We start from the raw sequence: 18,475 nt of genomic DNA, 5'->3' as shown, positions 1-18,475 counted from the left end.
ACCCACTCAAAACTTACCCTTAACACCTCTAACCCTTTCTAATGGAAACCTAGATTTTTGAACCCCACCTGATGCAGCCCTACTTATTTCTACCCACAAAAAAAAAAAAACTATTATTAGTCTGTGTTGACTCCAACACAAGCTGGGTGGCTGGGGCTCTCTGCTTGGTCCTCTCACCGGAGCTTTGGGCCCACTGGAAGTGACCAGTTGAGAGAAGGCCTGTGCACAACCGGGCCTGGGCCCTTTGGGGCCTAGGCTTAGGATATTACAATTCCCTAACCTAACCCTTAACTAACCCTAACGGGGTTTCTCGTGGGCCTTGGCAGAGCGAATCAAATTTGACTATCTAGAGGAAGTAAAATTCTTAATGTTTCCATAGGTGAATTTGCAGAAGGATCACTAACGAAGGATCAGGGAATACAAATAAACACACACACACACAACTTTTCAGTCATAATAATGTCTAATTAAGGTATTAAATGAGTGTCTACAGGCCATGTATTTGGCGGCCATTACATACATTGCAGATGGGACTTCCTGCATGACAGAGTGAAAATACCCTTAACTGTGGTGCAAATACCTAGGGGCTTAGAATGCTTATTCACTGAACCCTCGTGTACAACATATTGAAATGTTATTTCGATTGGTGAAGGGCAAGTACTTGAAAAATCAGGAAAAATATTCCAGAAAAATAACTCACTTTTCACTCAAAAGTCAGCCAATTTAGCACTTAACCAACTCAAACTTTCCACACTGTCTAGGGGTCCCCTGCAAAGATGTACATTTTCAAAATAAAAAAAATTAAAAAAAACTACACTGCTTTACTCCCTCCAGCCTTTTCTACATCTATACTTTGTAGGAACGACCCCGAACACAGTAGCACATTCCCTTAAGTATGCAAAGCCCTGCCTCAGTAGTCAGCAGAACACCAATTCCAAACTCACAATTGTCCTTAAACCTCACTTGACTCCAGTGGCTGGAATTTACATACACTTCCGCAACTCACCAAGGTGCCACCCCTCATAAAGATGACTTTTGTCATGGTCACGAGACCTTGGTAAGGGAAGTTCTGAGTTGATTTGATGCCGCCTTCTGTCGGAGGCTGAATTACAGACAGAAACCCCTTTGACTCAGCACCGCATTTTTTATTTTATACTTCAGTTAAATAGTTCAACACTCGCTTCAACATAATTGTTTGTCAATGTACAGTTTGCATTTGTTTTAAAACATTTTAAAGTTCTGATCTTTTTTGTAGTTTTTTTAAGAACACGGCCCTGGCTAAATATTTTCAGGCAAGTACAACTTCACAAGCCCTTTCACTCTTCTCAAAAGGGATAGCCAATGCATACTTAATATTCTGATTGTATAGACGTACTATGCCTTTTTTTGCAACTGTGGCACCATAGATTAGAGCAAAATATGTCACGAGGTGTTTTTAGCGGGGGATGGTTACAGTTTCAGTTGTGTCTAGGGGTTTCCCAGCTGTAAACAATGTCCTGTGTTTGTTGAGAGAGTTTGTTCACTTCATCTGCTATCCCTACACAAACTGGTTAGCTGTCAAACACTGTAGCATCCACGTGTTAACATGTAGGGCTGAGGCATCGACAGACAATCACATTCTTGAGATAATTAACTCAAATTTCCTGTGCAACATGAATAAGTTCATTCCAAACCCTTGACCTGTTCATTCTTTATTATAAATGTAGGGATGTGAAAATATCTGTCAAAGATAAACTTGCTTACATTTTTGATAAAATAAATACTAAACAGTTGTCACAATTGTTCCAATCCAATTTATTACAGCACAATTGTGCTGTAATAAAATTAAAATAGAATGAAAATAGGAAACATCTTGTGCTGGTAAGTTGATGTAACAACTGAGCCTGTGAAAAAGCAGTTTCCATGCAAGACATTTAAAATAAAACTAGACTGTCAGTACACATTTGGAACAAAAAAAATAGACTATGCTTTATCACAGTTTGTTGCAATTCCTTTAGGCACATTCACAGTTCAAATTAGTTTCATAGTAAAACAAGTTTATGTATAAATGATAAACAGCATATTTACACGGTTGACACTTCATTTGAATCTGCGCTATCCCTACATTTTATATTTTCTGACAGACACATTTTCTACAGTATCATGTGTCCGTTATCCACACCATTTAAAAATGTTAACCTTGTGTATTTTAACCAATGCATTTGACCTAGTGCAAAGGTTAAGCGGCATTCAAAATATCTCTGCGTTAAGTTTTAGGGTGGTTCATTTATCCTTGATTTTTGGTGTCTCAGCTCACAAATGGAGTTATCTTAGTTACTCAGGTTGTGACAAGCATCAGGCTTCAGGACACACCCAGCACTTAAATGATCATGTTTTCCACATAACAGGGCAAGTGAATGTTTGGTCACAATGGGCTTGCAGCCTAAAAGTGTCCATCTGTTAACCTTTCTCTCTGTCCTTTTCAAAATCAATCCAAGATGTATCATGAAAACTGCTGGAAATACTGAAATAAATTATCCATCAGTTGACTTGACTATGCCACAAACAAACTTCTCCAGTGACATTTGAATTAGGAGTTCTTTATTCCAAACTTAAGCCCCTAGGCTCTAGATCTACCCCCAAGCTTCTATGGATGTCACACATTTACTTTTGTACTGTGTGTGTAGCAACTTAGTTTCTCGTTGACATTAAAACGATTATGGTAGAAGACAAGCAAATGAGAAAGTGCTAAAATGTAAATAAGTTGGTATATTGGGATTTGGTCGCGAGTCACCAAGAATGTTTGCAACTCATTTTTTTATATGGAATTACATTTCTAAAAACAACCAGGGTGGAAAGGTGATCGTAATACATATTACTTAAACTGTAAATTGTACCATACAGCTTAATTGGCTGTGGCCCAATGCCCCTGGTAGCTAAAAGTGCTTCCCTATCATTGTTAGAGCCAACAAGAAATAAAAGGTTTAAATTTGCCAGTGAATATTTGTGTTCCGTCTACTGCATGTGTTTTCTATTTAACTGAGCATTAGATACACATTGGTCATGTAAATTAAGCACATTATCTATGGAGGTGACTTTGGTACCTAGTTTCTCTATTTTACTTCAGTCATGTTATAATTCCCTGGTAAAAAATGAAATGGTGGTACTACCTCCCAGCTGAGGGAGATATTTATTTTCCTTCATTTCAGGGCATTCAGACTTTGGATTTTTATTTTCAGGAACTTTGAGGGGAGCCCCACTGTCAAAGGGTCTACATACCTTATTCTGAAGAACGTGGTTAACAAGTGACAGCTTTACACCCCAGATAGGGAGGGTGTAAAGTTGGATAGCCACGAGAGATGACAAGTTAAAGAACCCCTCACCCCGTTTTTACACACTTTGTAAAACAAGAAATTCCTGAAAGTGAATTTAGGATACCTTAAAATTATTCTTTGCAAAGAAAATGCTTAACATCTGTGTAAACTATTTGCTTTTGTTATCTATATGTCTCTCTTCTATACACACACAACCAGCAGCTCATATGTATAGGATAGTGTTTGTAGACAAAATGTACTCATACAAAATCTACACACACCCCCCAAACTACGTTTGTGTTGCATATAATTAACAACCCTCTAACATGTAAGTGCAATAAAAGTTAAGTTTCACAGTATGTGGCCAAGTACCTGTTTGAAAATGTTTTAAATGTTTTGTAAGCAATGTTTTCTGATGACTAAATCAGTTTTTTTTTTTTTTTTTAAAGATTTCATTTAGCATAACTGAATTACTAGCGTCACATTTTTTTAATACTACATAGTTGTTTGCGGAACATTGACACTAGAGTTTCTGAAAGGTCAAAAATGTGGACACCATGAGGTCAGGTGGCCACTTTGGCATCTTACAACACATTTTCTTAGCTTACTGTCACAAACTGGAAATTCTCAACCTAGCTAATGAGGGGCCCAACTAGCATCTTTAAAGTTTAGCTATTTTCATTGTGGCTAAAATAACAAATGTGTTATGTTTTGGCTCTCATTTCAGAATGTTGACGTCACAAGCATCTTAACTAGTTGTAAAAAAAAAAAAAACTCTTGAGCTTGTCTAAAATGTTATACTATAACATGAACAGCAAACACGTATATCTTCTTCATTTAAGCGCTTTGTAAATTTTTTCATCTTGGTCTAAATTTTAAACACACTTTTCATATGACTTTGATTTCCAGGAACAAAACTGTGAAGTGTAAGGGGCAACACAAGTGAAGAGTGTTACAGTGTGTGTCCAAGTAGGCCTACCTGTTATCAATATTTCCTGATGAATATGTTTATTTTATTTCAGTTAGCATAACTGAATTACCACGTTCACATTTTCTCCAGTAGTTCACTGCCAAACATTGACAAAAGGGACAGTCATGTCAATGTACTAAAAAAAAAAAATTCATGTAGACAGATTTCACCACCAGATTCCCACATTATAAAAAGCACTTTAAATGGTAACACTCAAATGGTTTTCAAATGTTTTGTCATCGGAATCTTTCAGTTCAGAAAAACCTTGATCTGTGTGTATTTTCTTTGTCCCTTCTAACAGTTCCCACTCACAACATCCATGCTCTTGTACAACCTGAAAACACTGCCTGCAAAACAAATATCGTTAACCTAGTTGTTCAAGTCGATCAATACAGCTATTTGCAGTGATTTTCAATACATATTTCAGTACTTTTAAATGCATGTGTGCACCACCATTCATATTCAAAACCACCATCAGGACTAAACGTAGTCTGTCTTAGCCAGTAGTTCTGCGTGACAGATAAATGACATTCTACGTGCCCTGTGCCAAGTACTCCATATTTTTTCTTTTTTTTTTTAAACAAAAAAACTCCATTGCCAATTCTCATATGAAACTTGCTTGACAACCTCTAGATATCAACACAGGACAGGTTGGAGGCTTTAAAATGCACTGTCTGCTTCTTTAGCTGTCTTGATGTCAAAGGGCCAGCCCCTGCATCCTTAGACAGTGCAGCTATACATGTTAAAATTCAACCTAAATCCGTCGCTGAAGTTTGAATACCAGCACCTCTAGTTCATTTTGCCATTGCGACTTGGTCAGCAACCACCATTCTGTTTCTCTTAAAAAAAAAAAAAAATGCTCCATTTGGTTTATGCATTGTGTAAGCGTACTGGTCTGTGTAACTACAGTATACGGTATAAAATGCCGTGAATAATATCTAATATATTTAGCCCTTAAGCAGAAAGCCATGTTAAGTTGTTTTAGCACAGGCTTGATTGTGACTGTCTGATATGTAAAAGTTGAAATCACGATTACTACAGCTCAGACTGCCAAACATTAACATGTGAACAAAGATAAGGAAGCAGACAATTGTTGGGTAATAATCCACAGCTTTCCTTAGAATTACTGAACCACAGCCAAAAAAAAAAAACAATGGAAGCAAAGGAGCAGCTGATTATAATAACCACAGCCTATTATGTTTGATGTAAACAAGTATCAACTGGTAGAACTTGTGCAATTTTACGATTCTGGGGAAAGGGGATGGGACTTCCTCATACCTATATGAATGTATATTAATAAGAGCAGCGGGACTAGTTGAACTCCAAAGCCATTGTAGAAGTTGCAAAGGAATTCTGCTGTGGTGTCCTGTCAGTTGATCACTGTTACTTCAGTCTTCGAACTTAAAACTAAAAAGGTATGTTATGTTTTTTCCTATGCTATACCATAGTTTTCATTATGCTTGTAATGCAAGACTTTATTTTCAGTTTGGAATAAACCTGCTATTATGTGTTCATCCTACATGGAAGTAGGAGTTGATGGGATTTAGCTTAGTACTATATTTTACTAAAGTTTTTTTTTTTTCCCTCCCCTAGGCCATGAAATTTGGAGACCTTATTTCATACTCTCATCCTGGGTACAAACACTGGGTGGTGTACACTGGGAAGAATGAAAAGGGACAAGATACAGTTGTCGAGTTTACAGGTACAGCGATTCTCTGTGGAAACTTCAAACCATGGTTTCCTATCTCTGACTAGCCTCTGTCTTATTAAAAGTGCTTCTTAAATACTTTTTAAAAACAATACAAGAACACTGATACGCTCATTCTGCACATCTGTTAACATCTGTGTTTCAGCTGTAAAGGATTAAAAACCACAGTTATAGTCGATATTTGACAGACACGGAATGGGGGGCAAAGGGTCATTTATCTTTTTCAGCCACTAGAGCTTTCAAAAGCATTGTTTTACATGTGAATTGCATACATAAGTTGTATTCAGGGTATGTGCGGTGCAGTGCGAATATGAAACTAACGTTGATTATCGAACAGTTATTTTAACTGCAACAGTGATCAGTATTTTCTTTTATCACCTAAACATTTCCTGTCTCAAGGCGCTACTTCTATCACTCATGTCCTCATTCCTCTTGTCATAGGCAAGACAAAATGTAAATGCACTGCAATGTATAAAACTGCATAGTGAATTACAGTACCTAGCACCATATTTTGAACATGAGTACATAATCTGAAGTGTGTATTGCAGTAACATGCATTTTTATTAAGGATTTAAAATGCATTTAAACAATAAGACATGTTTCATAGCCTGTTGTGTAATAGTTCTTTAACATTCTGGTATCTAGATAACTGTATACAGTATACTGTGCAGGATGTGCTTGTCTCTTGTATATTGTTTATTATGCAGACGTAGTCAGGCAACTTTTGTTAGTTGTATCACATTTTTACATACAATTACCCAGTTGGGTTTTTACTGGATCAATATTGGTATGGTGGAAATAGTTTGGCTTTGACAGTTAAATATTTCCTTTAGGTGAAAGTGGATCAAACAGTAAAGCAGGAGCCACTGTGAAGGAAGGTCTGCTCAAGACTGGTGGCAAAGTCAACAATCAGTTGGATGGGTTACATAAGCCAATACTTGAAAAAGATATGAAAGCAAATATTAAAAAAATCTTGCGTGATGGCCCCGGAGAATACAATGTACTCCACAACAACTGTGAGCACCTAGCCACATTTATTCGCTATGGGAAGCCCATGTCACTACAGGTAAATTTTAAAATCATTCTATATAACTGATTACAAACAGATCCTTCTTTTAGAACTTGATGCAGACCTGAAAACACAATACCAAGATATCCTGCACATGGAACATCAGCTTCTAATTGCCTTATATTGGTCTCTTTTTTTGTGCAGGCAGATCGCGTTCTCAATACGCAACCAAACTTTAACAACGAAATGGCAGATAACTTTGGTGCATCTTCCTTTACTTCGACCTCTATGAAATTTTAAATCATTTCTTCAATCTGCATTCCCCCTCTACTGCACTCACATGTTATTTTACTTGTAGTGATTGAAAAACAAAATCAAATCATATTAAAGTTGATTTGGTGGCACTGCGTCTTGATGGTACAAAGATATCTTCAATTTAACAAGAAATATGTAACTTTTAGAACAGGTTACTTTGTTTTAAAGCAGCCAGTGGGATAATTAAAAAAAAAAAAAAAAATTAAAAAACATAAACTACCGATTTGCTACTTCCCTACATGCAAGCTTGGTGCACATCTCATCAGGGAGATGTGAATCTCTCCCCATGGACATGCCGCTCCAGAGCCCGTCACAGAAGCAATAAAGCAGAATTAACAAGTTACTTTCCCATTGCCAAACCTAAATGTACCATTACAGGTTGTTTTTTTTTTTTTTTTAACAAAAAAAGGGATAACAATATAAAATATCAATGTCTGTCTTTTACAGAGAAGGAATGCACTCCTTCACATTGCCCTAAAGCCAAACACAGCAATCTCAAGGCAAAGTAAATAATTCAGCTTCTATTAAGTTAGAAATAAATAAACACATGAGCAGCACACCAAGGCAAAGTCCTCCTGTGGTGTCCTGTTAATTGATCAGTTACAGTCTTTAGTTTTCAAATTTAAAACTAGTGTCTTTTTTCCCCCTATACTATAAGCATAGTAAAAACGATAGTAATGTCAAACTCTTCAGTTTGGAATTAAGGTGCTGTTATGGGTTCATCCCACGTGGAGGTGTATGAAAGTACAGGTTGGTTTCACGATGTTAGGGGATAAAATCTATAGTTCATACAGTATAAAAATAATTGTCTATGGAGAATCCTCAAATGATAGCTGCACCAACATGTCTGTGAGTGTGTGTAGATGACCAAGACTGCAAGAATTCAACATTCATGCTCCTGTTTGCCGGATTCTCAGACCACAAAAAAAAAAAAAAAAAAAAAAAAACACCTCAAAGTATGAGAATGGCAACAGGAAGTAGCTTTCTCCACCCTTCCCAACAATCAGAACTTATAACATGTCTTCTGCACACAGCTGTCAGCAGTTGTTTTTAGTTGTGAATTTCCTATGATAAACTGGCACAATTACACCTCTATTGCATCTAATAAAAAAGGTAAGATGAGCTGCTTTTGACCATTGTGCAAGGGGGGAGGGGATTAGAAAAACAAAAAGACAGGGATATTGGTCCACATCTACAGGCAAATGGTAGATGAATTTGGATAAATGTGAAATTTATGCCCAAAACAATGTCAGAAAGGGTACATCTGCACCAATAGGTCACATACCAGTCCCAGAAGGACCATACAAACATCTGGTAATAGATAAAATCAGTAAGAGGAAAAAGATACATGCTGGTGATAAGACAGATTCAGCAGATGAGTAGAAGCAGTACCATCAGCAGTTTAGGGGAGCTCAAACCATGATCACCCTTTTGATGAGAAGTCAAAGATTTTGCATACCATCTCATTAATTCTGACAATGGCTCAGCATTCAAAGAACAGTATAAACAGTGATACAAAAGCTGAAAATAAAACAAGGGTGTGTCTACCATCCACAGTGACAGGGAATGGTAGAGAGTAAATGGAACGCTAACCTAAGCTCAATTTGTGCCAATAATAAACTTAATTGGGTTGATGCTCTACCTCTTGCATTAGTTACCACATGCATACCAATAGAATCACCAATCTAACACCACATGAAATGCTAACAGGCAGACCCATGCCAGTACCATATGAGAGGTCCTTATGAAGGCCCACCTCTGAGACAGTTACAGATGGAGTTAAAAGGCTTACATGAGACAATTAACTGCTATACATGTAGCCATTTACTCACAGGAATGGGGGACCCAGACAAGAGGTGTCATGTCCCATAGTTCCTAAAGACAAAGTGTACCTGAGTTTTTAGGTGGTGGAATGAACCCAGAAGGGAAGAACTTTAGTTGTAAGGGCAACCCCAACAGCAGTGCAGGAATGTAGCACAATGTGGTATAATTTAAAATCACTGCACTAGAGTGCCAAAATTGAGACCAAGGCCAGAACATGATCGGGAAGATTTAGACGTCGATTCTCCTGAAGTTGAACGAGAACTTGAAGCTCATGACCAAGAAAGAGCAGAACAAGGAGAGGAAAGGGAAAAATCAGGAGAGTAGTGATGCGGTTACACCTCATTTTAGGGCAGCTGAGCATGCTGAAGCAAGAGATAAAAGTACAGCTGCAGGAGGATGTACCGCAGCCGGTGGGGACAGGAAGGTCAGACACTGATGTTAGGGTTAACCCTAACCCACTATGACACTTGATGCAACAGCTACCCCAGACCCAAGATCACCCAGATACCAATCCCCAAGTCTTTCCAGAGACCAATCCTCCAGACTCATGGCAGGAAGGGCCTCCCCAACATCACACCAGGGCTGGGAGAATTTCTCACAATTGACTTCTCAGAACTAGCCAGTTTCACTAGCTCAACACACACACACACACACACACACACACACACACACACACACACACACACACACACACACACACACACACACACACACACACACACACACACACACACACACACACACACACACACACACACACACACACACACACACACACACACACACACACACACACACACACACACACACACACACACACACACACACACACACACACACACACACACACACACACACACACACACACACACACACACACACACACACACACACACACACACACACACACACAAACACAATTATAAACTGACCTGACACTGGAAAGAGAAAGATTATTAGAAACTGCATATCATAATGATTGGTTTAAGTGGGCAGACTACACAGCAAAACAATCAGGAATATCTAACTGCTTATGCTCACCATCACCTTTGGAAGAACTCATTGTGGTGTTCAACCCATGATTATACAGGTGTACACATTTATAAAACTGTGGGGAGAAAAAAAAAAAAAAAAAAAAACCCTTTCTGCCCAGCTGAGTGTTTGGCAATATTAGGAGCTCCTGAATTCTATGAAATTAATGGTTGGGGAGATGAATGGAAAAGCTTAGATGTTAGAGTAACTGAAAGAGAAAACCCTTTAGCATATGTAATAAACCCCAGACTTTAATATGAGTGTTTTAATAGATCCATAGGAAAGGTCAGTGTGGGAAGATTTAAAGGCAACTGCACAATAACCTGGCATCTGGATTTACAGATTTTACTGTACTGGAAATACAATAACAGGACCCCCAAGATGTACAAATAAAACTGGGCAAGGAGGCCATGCAGAAGATACCGTAGTGCCTCCTGTTATAAAATTACATGAACAAACAGAAGCCATAGCAGACTATTTTTGTGTTTGTGGTGGAAAATGACTGCAGGCCACATTACCAAAAAATTGGAAAGGAATATGCACCAGAGTAAGTCTAGTGCAAGAAATAAACTTAACATGGGACCCAAAAGAATCAAACTCAGACTGAAAAAAAAAAAAAAAAAGAGCTTATCAGCCAGACCCTAATACATGGATACAATTAGTCAAGAGGAATACCACAGGAATTTAAAGCTAGAAATGAAATCAGGCTTTGAGTATATTCATATGGATAATATCCAACAAGAATGCAGAATGGATCAATTACATTTATTACAATCAGCAAGGATTCATTAATTACACTGATGAAGCACTGAAGGTCTTAGGTGACCAGTTAGCTGCTACAAGCAAAAATGACATGGCAAAATATACAGGCACTAAATTGGCAGAAAAAGGGGGTGTCTAATTTTGAGCTGACTGTTACACTTATATCCCAAATAATACAGCTCCCGATGGATCTTTTACTGCAGCAATGAAAAAGCTGAAAAATCCACGGGAAGGTGACTGCGAATGCAGGGAGAGATCAGCATATTGGAAAATGGTTTGACGACCTATTTGAATCCTGGGGAGAATGGCTTAAAGTAGGAATAATAGCTGTTTGCCATTTTTTTTGTGCCACTCCTCAGAACAATGCTGGCCAATGCTACAGCCAAACAGTCAATGTGTCTGCAAAGCCATCTGGAATTGACATTGTGGCCACTGTATGTATCATAGGGCCTGGACTCAATGAGCTGGACGAATTCTAGTAAAACCCTAGAATTACATGAGTGGTAGGGAAGGGATCCTATTACTTTTGACCCTTTTTCAATTGTTTTTTGATAGCAAGGGAGTCAGCATATACCCCTTCCTGAAGGGATTTCCTTTAAAATAATGTTTGTTGTTTAATCAAGTCATGTTAAAGGGGATGATGTTCTGAAGCAAATCATTCTGTGATACGTGGTAATGTAACCAGAATTAAAAGGGAACGATAAAGTTTGATTATATGCACTTCTTGAATGTTCTAAAATAATCATTTAATTGTTCCAGAGGATAAAGACATCACAAAATAAAGAACCTCAGTGCTTAGCAGCAAGAGCAAGACTCTACTGGTGGTTTAAAAACCTGCTGTCTGCTCCAACACCACCAGATAGCACTCCAGCCTACCAGAAATATCTGCGAGTTCCTTTGGCACCATGGGATGTATTATATGCCGAGTAGTCTGCTGATATTGTTTAAATCACTGAAGTACGTTAATCCACTGAAATGAGTCTAAATCACTGATGTACTCTACATAACGAAAGGCCAACTCTGCCTCAAAGGAGAGATGTGTGAGATAGATTATATATATATATATACACACACACACACACACACACACACACACACACACACAATAAATTAGAATGTCGTGGAAAAGTTCATTTCAGTAATTCAACTCAAATTGTGAAACTCATGTATTAAATAAATTCAATGCACACAGACTGAAGTAGTTTAAGTCTTTGGTTCTTTTAATTGTGATGATTTTGGCTCATTTAACAAACCCACCAATTCACTCAAATTAGAATATTTTGACATGCCAATCAGCTAATCAACTCAAAACACCTGCAAAGGTTTCCTGAGCCTTCAAAATGGTCTCAGTTTGGTTCACTAGGCTACACAATCATGGGGAAGACTGCTGATCTGACAGTTGTCCAGAAGACAATCATTGACACCCTTCACAAGGAGGGTAAGCCACAAACATTCATTGCCAAAGAAGCTGGCTGTTCACAGAGTGCTGTATCCAAGCATGTTAACAGAAAGTTGAGTGGAAGGAAAAGTGGGGAAGAAAAAGATGCACAACCAACCGAGAGAACCGCAGCCTTATGAGGATTGTCAAGCAAAATCAATTCAAGAATTTGGGTGAACTTCACAAGGAATGGACTGAGGCTGGGGTCAAGGCATCAAGAGCCACCACACACACACAGGTGCGTCAAGGAATTTGGCTACAGTTGTCGTATTCCTCTTGTTAAGCCACTCCTGAACCACAGACAACGTCAGAGGCCTCTTACCTGGGCTAAGGAGAAGAACTGGACTGTTGCCCAGTGGTCCAAAGTCCTCTTTTCAGATGAGAGCAAGTTTTGCATTTCATTTGGAAACCAAGGTCCTAGAGTCTGGAGGAAGGGTGGAGAAGCTCATAGCCCAAGTTGCTTGAAGTCCAGTGTTAAGTTTCCACAGTCTGTGATGATTTGGGGTGCAATGTCATCTGCTGGTGTTGGTCCATTGTGTTTTTTGAAAACCAAAGTCACTGCACCCGTTTACCAATAAATTTTGGAGCACTTCATGCTTCCTTCTGCTGACCAGCATTTTAAAGATGCAGATTTCATTTTCCAGCAGGATTTGGCACCTGCCCACACTGCCAAAAGCACCAAAAGTTGGTTAAATGACCATGGTGTTGGTGTGCTTGACTGGCCAGCAAACTCACCAGACCTGAACCCCATAGAGAATCTATGGGGTATTGTCAAGAGGAAAATGAGAAACAAGAGACCAAAAAATGCAGATGAGCTGAAGGCCACTGTCAAAGAAACCTGGGCTTCCATACCACCTCAGCAGTGCCACAAATTGATCACCTCCATGCCACGCCAAATTGAGGCAGTAATTAAAGCAAAAGGAGCCCCTACCAAGTACATATACAGTAAATGAACATACTTTCCAGAAGGCCAACAATTCACAATTTTTTTATTGGTCTTATGTATTCTAATTTTTTTGAGATAGCGAATTGGTGGGTTTGTGTTAAATGTGAGCCAAAAATCACCACAATTAAAAGAACCAAAGACTTAAACTACTTCAGTCTGTGTGCAATGAATTTATTTAATACACGAGTTTTCACAATTTGAGTTGAATTACTGACATAAATAACTTTTCCACGACATTCTAATTTACTGAGATGCACCTGTATTTCTGTATCATAGGTGTATTTTTATATATCAAACATACTTATAGAATAGCCTGGGCATTATGGGATCCAGGAGAGGCCTAAGTGCTTATGCTGTGAGAAACAGTGCGCTCAGCTGTAGCAAACACAAATGGTACAATACATTCCTAGGTACTGAGAAACAGCCAATAGTTAAAGATTACCACGGCCAATGTTCAAAGTTACTGTATGCTTAAACTAATAATATATTTACTCAACGTATACCTTCATAATAAATGAATTTAAAAGGTTAAAAGCAAAAAAGGACTAAAAGCCAGATTTCCACCATTAAAAAGTCAGAGGCTCTGTGAAGTAATGGTGGTGAACAGCACCCATTGATTACAAAAAAAAACAAGAGGGGCATGTGTACGAGGTAATTCAAGAAACTGTATAAGAATGAGAGTCTGGACCGAGAGAGTCAGATCGTCAGCTGGCATCTCGGATTTGTTTGGCTCAAACTAAACTTTGACACCTGAAACTCGGGACTTTGAGAGAAAAACGGACTTCAATATAACAGGTAAATCGTTACAAATGTCTACCAATGTGTGAGCCTAATCTCAAATTGGTTAATACTGAAAACTGTTCCACTGATGGAACATGAAACTATACTGTCTGAGGAATTTCAGATGCACAATTTTGCATTACCACAGGTGTAGCACTTGTTAAAAATAAGGTTACATTTACCATGCTGTGTCCACACCGACATGTCTCATTAAAGTACATCAGCTAAGCCTTGATCTCCATCAGCTTTTCCTCCACAGTCCTTGCATACTTCAGCACTATCATTGGTTTGTTATTTAATCCGTCTTTGAATGTCTGCAGAAAACAAAATGCACCTTTATGCACATGTGCAGCATTATTTATCAATCCACAGTACTGTGAGGTGGTTAGGTATAGAGATAAATGACTTCCACCCTCATTTGCATATCAGATCTGATTGGCTGGATTGTTTCACAGATAAATCTTTAGAACGGTCAGTCTGATTTTGCCAAGCTTTGTGTCATTGAATTTAGAATTCATCTTTCATGTGATGAGAAACAGAAAGAGGAATAGAAATGAAGTGCTTAGTCATTTGCATGTAGCTTTTAAGTGGTGGAAAAGTCACATGCACACCAAGGTTTGCATGAAGATGATGGTAAGGGCACGTGTTAATGCATTTGACAAGAACAATTTCCCCCCAGTACCGTCTCATACAAATGTCCAAAATCTGTCATAAAATGCTTAGTCACTCCATTCTCCTGTTCCACCCTCCCAATCCAAGTCCAATCCAAGGTTGGATATTCCTCAAATCAGTTTCCAAAGTAATTCTGCCCACTGAGTTAATCGGTCATGGATGCATCAAGTATCCTTTTACAAAAACAAAAAAAAAAAAAAAAAAAAAACTATAAAAAGGAGGTTGTCTGTAATGTCTAAATCATCCTTGTGCACTAGTGTCCTGTTGTCTTAAAAGCTATGCCAGGAGATTTTTACATCCTCTTTATGAAGGCTGATGTGGTGTGCAGATTTATCATTTCTGCGAGAAAGACGTTTCTCAGGTGTTGTGAAACAATCAACAATTGCTCACAGTAAAATTAAAATGTTGCTGCACAATCATGAATTAGAACAAAATGCTTGCAGTGAAACAATTTGGAACAAACTTTCTGCAAAATAATTAAAATGGCTGCAAAAATCACGATTGGGAACAAAACCTTCTTGCAAAATCAGGAATTAAAGAGCTCGCAATTAAATAAGTCAAAACAAGCTTGCTGCAAAATCAAGAATTGGAACAAGGGCTCGCAATGAAATCATTAAGAATTGGAACAAAAGCTTGCTGCAGATTCAAGAATCTAAACAAGAGCTCACAGTAAAAATCAATTAAAAAGCTTACAAAACATAGCTCAAGAATTAGAAAGTTTGCAGTTAAGCCATGAATTACAACAAAAAAGCTCAGTGAAATAGGATTTAGAGATCACAAAAGCTTGCCACAAAATCATTTAGAACAAATGCTAAAGATAGATACAATTGAATAGAAGTAACTTACATTTGAAATTCAGTTTCACATATTGAAACCTTCCTTTCAAAACTGAGCTCAATGATTCACTAAACATGAAGTGTGACCACAAAATGAAGCAACTTAAAACCACCATGAGGGACCACAGTGAAAACTGAGGGGAAAAAAAAAAAAAGCAAGACTTATTTGGGTTTTTCCAAATATATATATTTGAACTCTGGCAAAATGACATTGAAAAGTGTGATTATAAAAATTAACACTTCAAACACCACTGTAAAATGTCACATAATAGGATATTGTGGTCCCAATAGTAATTCTTGAGAAACAACATGGTGCCAGAGGGCTGCATATGAAGAGAAATGCTGCAAAACTCAAAGCATGTAAAATACTTTAAGTATTTGCACTCACATACCAAATATGAAAATACACAAAGACTACATACACAGTGCCTTGGAAAAGTATTCAGACTCTTGAACCAATTTTCACACTTTACTGAAAGTCTAACTTTTTCTGTGCAATACATTCAATCTTAAAAACCAAGTGTCAATTTACAATTGCTAATTTGAATAACCTAAAATGGTTTGGAAAAATTAAACCTTTGTTTTGGAAGCTACATTTTTACACAGCTGGGGGAAAAAGAAAAAAGCCCTTATGGCAAAGTCATTCAACCTGCGAGACTTTAAACATTTATCTCTGAAAATAAAATACTCTGGATGTGGATTGGCAATTTATAGGAGTTTGTTCATTTAAACAAATAAAATGTAAACTTCATTTAAATAATAAATCATTTTGCATTGTATTGCTAGTATAATGCTTTATTTTAGGGATTTTGTACATCTTCAAAATGCAAAACACCTATGACATGAATCATTTCATCCAATTATGGCAAGATTAGATGCAGTTTATTTCCTTAGAGTTTAAGTCCTCCTGTTCTTTTTTTTAATCGATTTATTTTTGGAACCATTTCTTTAATATTAACTGGACTCAAGTCTGGTCTCCACTACAAAAAACTCAAACATGGTCTAATAAACTTCATAAAATGATAATGGATTGAGTTTATCCCACCAAACAATTCCTACAAACATTTGAGTGATTGATACGAAACTTTTTAGCTCTTCAAATCACACTAACAGTATTTAAAAAAAAAAAAAAAAAAAAAAAAAAAGGGTTGTTTACAAGTCAAGATTGGCAAAATCAGACTGACCCTTCTAAAGATTTATCCGTGAAACAATCCAGCCAATCAGATCTGATATGCAAATGAGGGTGGAAGTCATTTCTCTCTATACCTAACCCTAACCACCTCGAGCTTGCTGCAAAACCATGAAGAATTAGATCAAACACTTGCTGCCAAGTTGTGAATTAAACCACCAGAGCCTGCATTGAAATAAATTACAACAAACATAAGGTTGCTGCAAAATCATGAATTGGAACAAAATCTTGCTGCAAAATGAAGACCAGGCCTTCAGAAAATTAAAATGGAATTAATAAATTGGACAGAAGTCATACATTTACATTTGAAATTCAATTCAATGTAAATAAACCTCTTAATACGGAGCTGAATACTCTATGAATGAGGTGTGGTCAGACAATTAAGCAACAACCATGAGTGAAACCTGATGCATCCCTAACCTTCTGTTGAAAACAGTTTGACAAGGAGCATTAGTTTGCGTTTGTAAAAATACAAGAGACATCATTCAGCATTTAGATACATTAAAATAAATTGCGAGTAAAATGGACCCAAATCATTGTTTTTCAGAGACTGTGACAAATTGCATGTTAACAAAATGTCTCACCTCGACATGGTGAGGACCCTAGAGTGGGAATCCTCACCAATTCAAAAAAAATGCAAGGTTTTAGTTTACTTCAGGTATTTGGAGGACATATTTGAACTCTGGCAAAATGACAGTGAAGTGTGTGATTATACAAATCATGGAATTACTTTAAACATTACAGTAAAATTACATGGACCCACATTATGGATTGTGGTGCCTACAGTAATTCTTAAGCACTACATGGTACCAGAGGGCTGTATATGGAGGTAAATGCTGAAAAACTCAAGGAGCATAAATATATGAAAACCTATAAACTGAAAATATATAGACTAGACAAAGCAGTGCTTTGGAAAAGTATTCAGACCCTTAACCAATTCTCACATTTTACTAAAGTACAGCCTAAATTGAACTTGGTCTGTGCAATAAATTCTGAAAACATTAAATCTTAAGTCACCTTAGGTTTTGATAACTTAATACGCAGTTGGCAAAAACCCACCCCACTGCTCTGGAAGCAAAAATTTTACAAAGCTGAAAAAAAATGCCCTTATGCTTATAGCAATACAATCCCCAACAACTGGCCTCAACTTGGAGACATTAAAGTAACAAACATTTTTTCTCTGAAAATAAAGTACCACTCAAGATAAGGATCATTGGTCAGTGTGCAGATCTGAAGTACAATGGTGTTAAGGACATTTACAGCAGGAGGGGAGTACTCAGACTGCATCAGATTGGGAAATAGTACAAAGTAATAAAGTATTTGGACATCTATGTTAGCATTATAGCCAACAATCACACTACCTAGATACTGCAGAGAGAAAGTCATCCCTCAATTCAGATCAAACTTTGATATTTGTGAGGGAAGCTCAGAAGAGGCTATCGGTCTCTTTAGAGCTTCAGAAGTCTTGAGTAAATGAGCATCAGAGCTCTGCATCAAACTGGCCTCAAAACCAGCCATGATATGGTCACCTACTGCCACAAATGCATTTCATTTTAAGTGCAGGGAATATTACAGCTGTAATAAACAACTCCATGACAGCCTTATTCATTAACACTTTTGCTGTCAAATGCAAACATTGGTTTGTAATTCTACACACTAATGCTTTCAAGACTCAAAATAGAGTCACAACTTTGAACAAAA

At 37.6% G+C, this 18,475-nt stretch overlaps 1 protein-coding gene across 1 annotated transcript; it reads left to right on the top strand.

Annotated features, from left to right (window-relative positions):
• Positions 1 to 5,544: 5,544 nt before the first annotated feature.
• On the top strand, positions 5,545 to 8,785 carry LOC127443651 (phospholipase A and acyltransferase 1-like). Its single transcript, XM_051702389.1, has 4 exons — positions 5,545 to 5,678; positions 5,857 to 5,965; positions 6,805 to 7,037; positions 7,185 to 8,785. The coding sequence occupies exons 2-4, from the start codon at positions 5,860 to 5,862 to the stop codon at positions 7,278 to 7,280; spliced, it is 435 nt and encodes a 144-aa protein (XP_051558349.1). The 5' UTR covers positions 5,545 to 5,678; positions 5,857 to 5,859; the 3' UTR covers positions 7,281 to 8,785.
• The last annotated feature ends 9,690 nt before the right edge of the window (positions 8,786 to 18,475 follow it).

The sequence above is a fragment of the Myxocyprinus asiaticus genome, chromosome 1 (genome assembly GCF_019703515.2).
Source record: "Myxocyprinus asiaticus isolate MX2 ecotype Aquarium Trade chromosome 1, UBuf_Myxa_2, whole genome shotgun sequence".
Taxonomy (NCBI): Eukaryota; Metazoa; Chordata; class Actinopteri; order Cypriniformes; family Catostomidae; genus Myxocyprinus; species Myxocyprinus asiaticus.
The sequence above is the reverse complement of the archived record's forward strand: the minus strand, read 5'-3'. Positions and strand labels throughout refer to the sequence as shown.

Excerpts from the sequence above, each read along its gene's own strand:
- LOC127443651 (XM_051702389.1), top strand. The coding sequence starts at position 5,860 with ATGAAATTTGGAGACCTTATTTCATACTCTCATCCTGGGTACAAACAC. Across the intron at positions 5,966-6,804 it reads TACAGTTGTCGAGTTTACAG|GTGAAAGTGGATCAAACAGT; the intron begins GTACAGCGATTC and ends TATTTCCTTTAG. Across the intron at positions 7,038-7,184 it reads GGAAGCCCATGTCACTACAG|GCAGATCGCGTTCTCAATAC; the intron begins GTAAATTTTAAA and ends TTTTTTGTGCAG.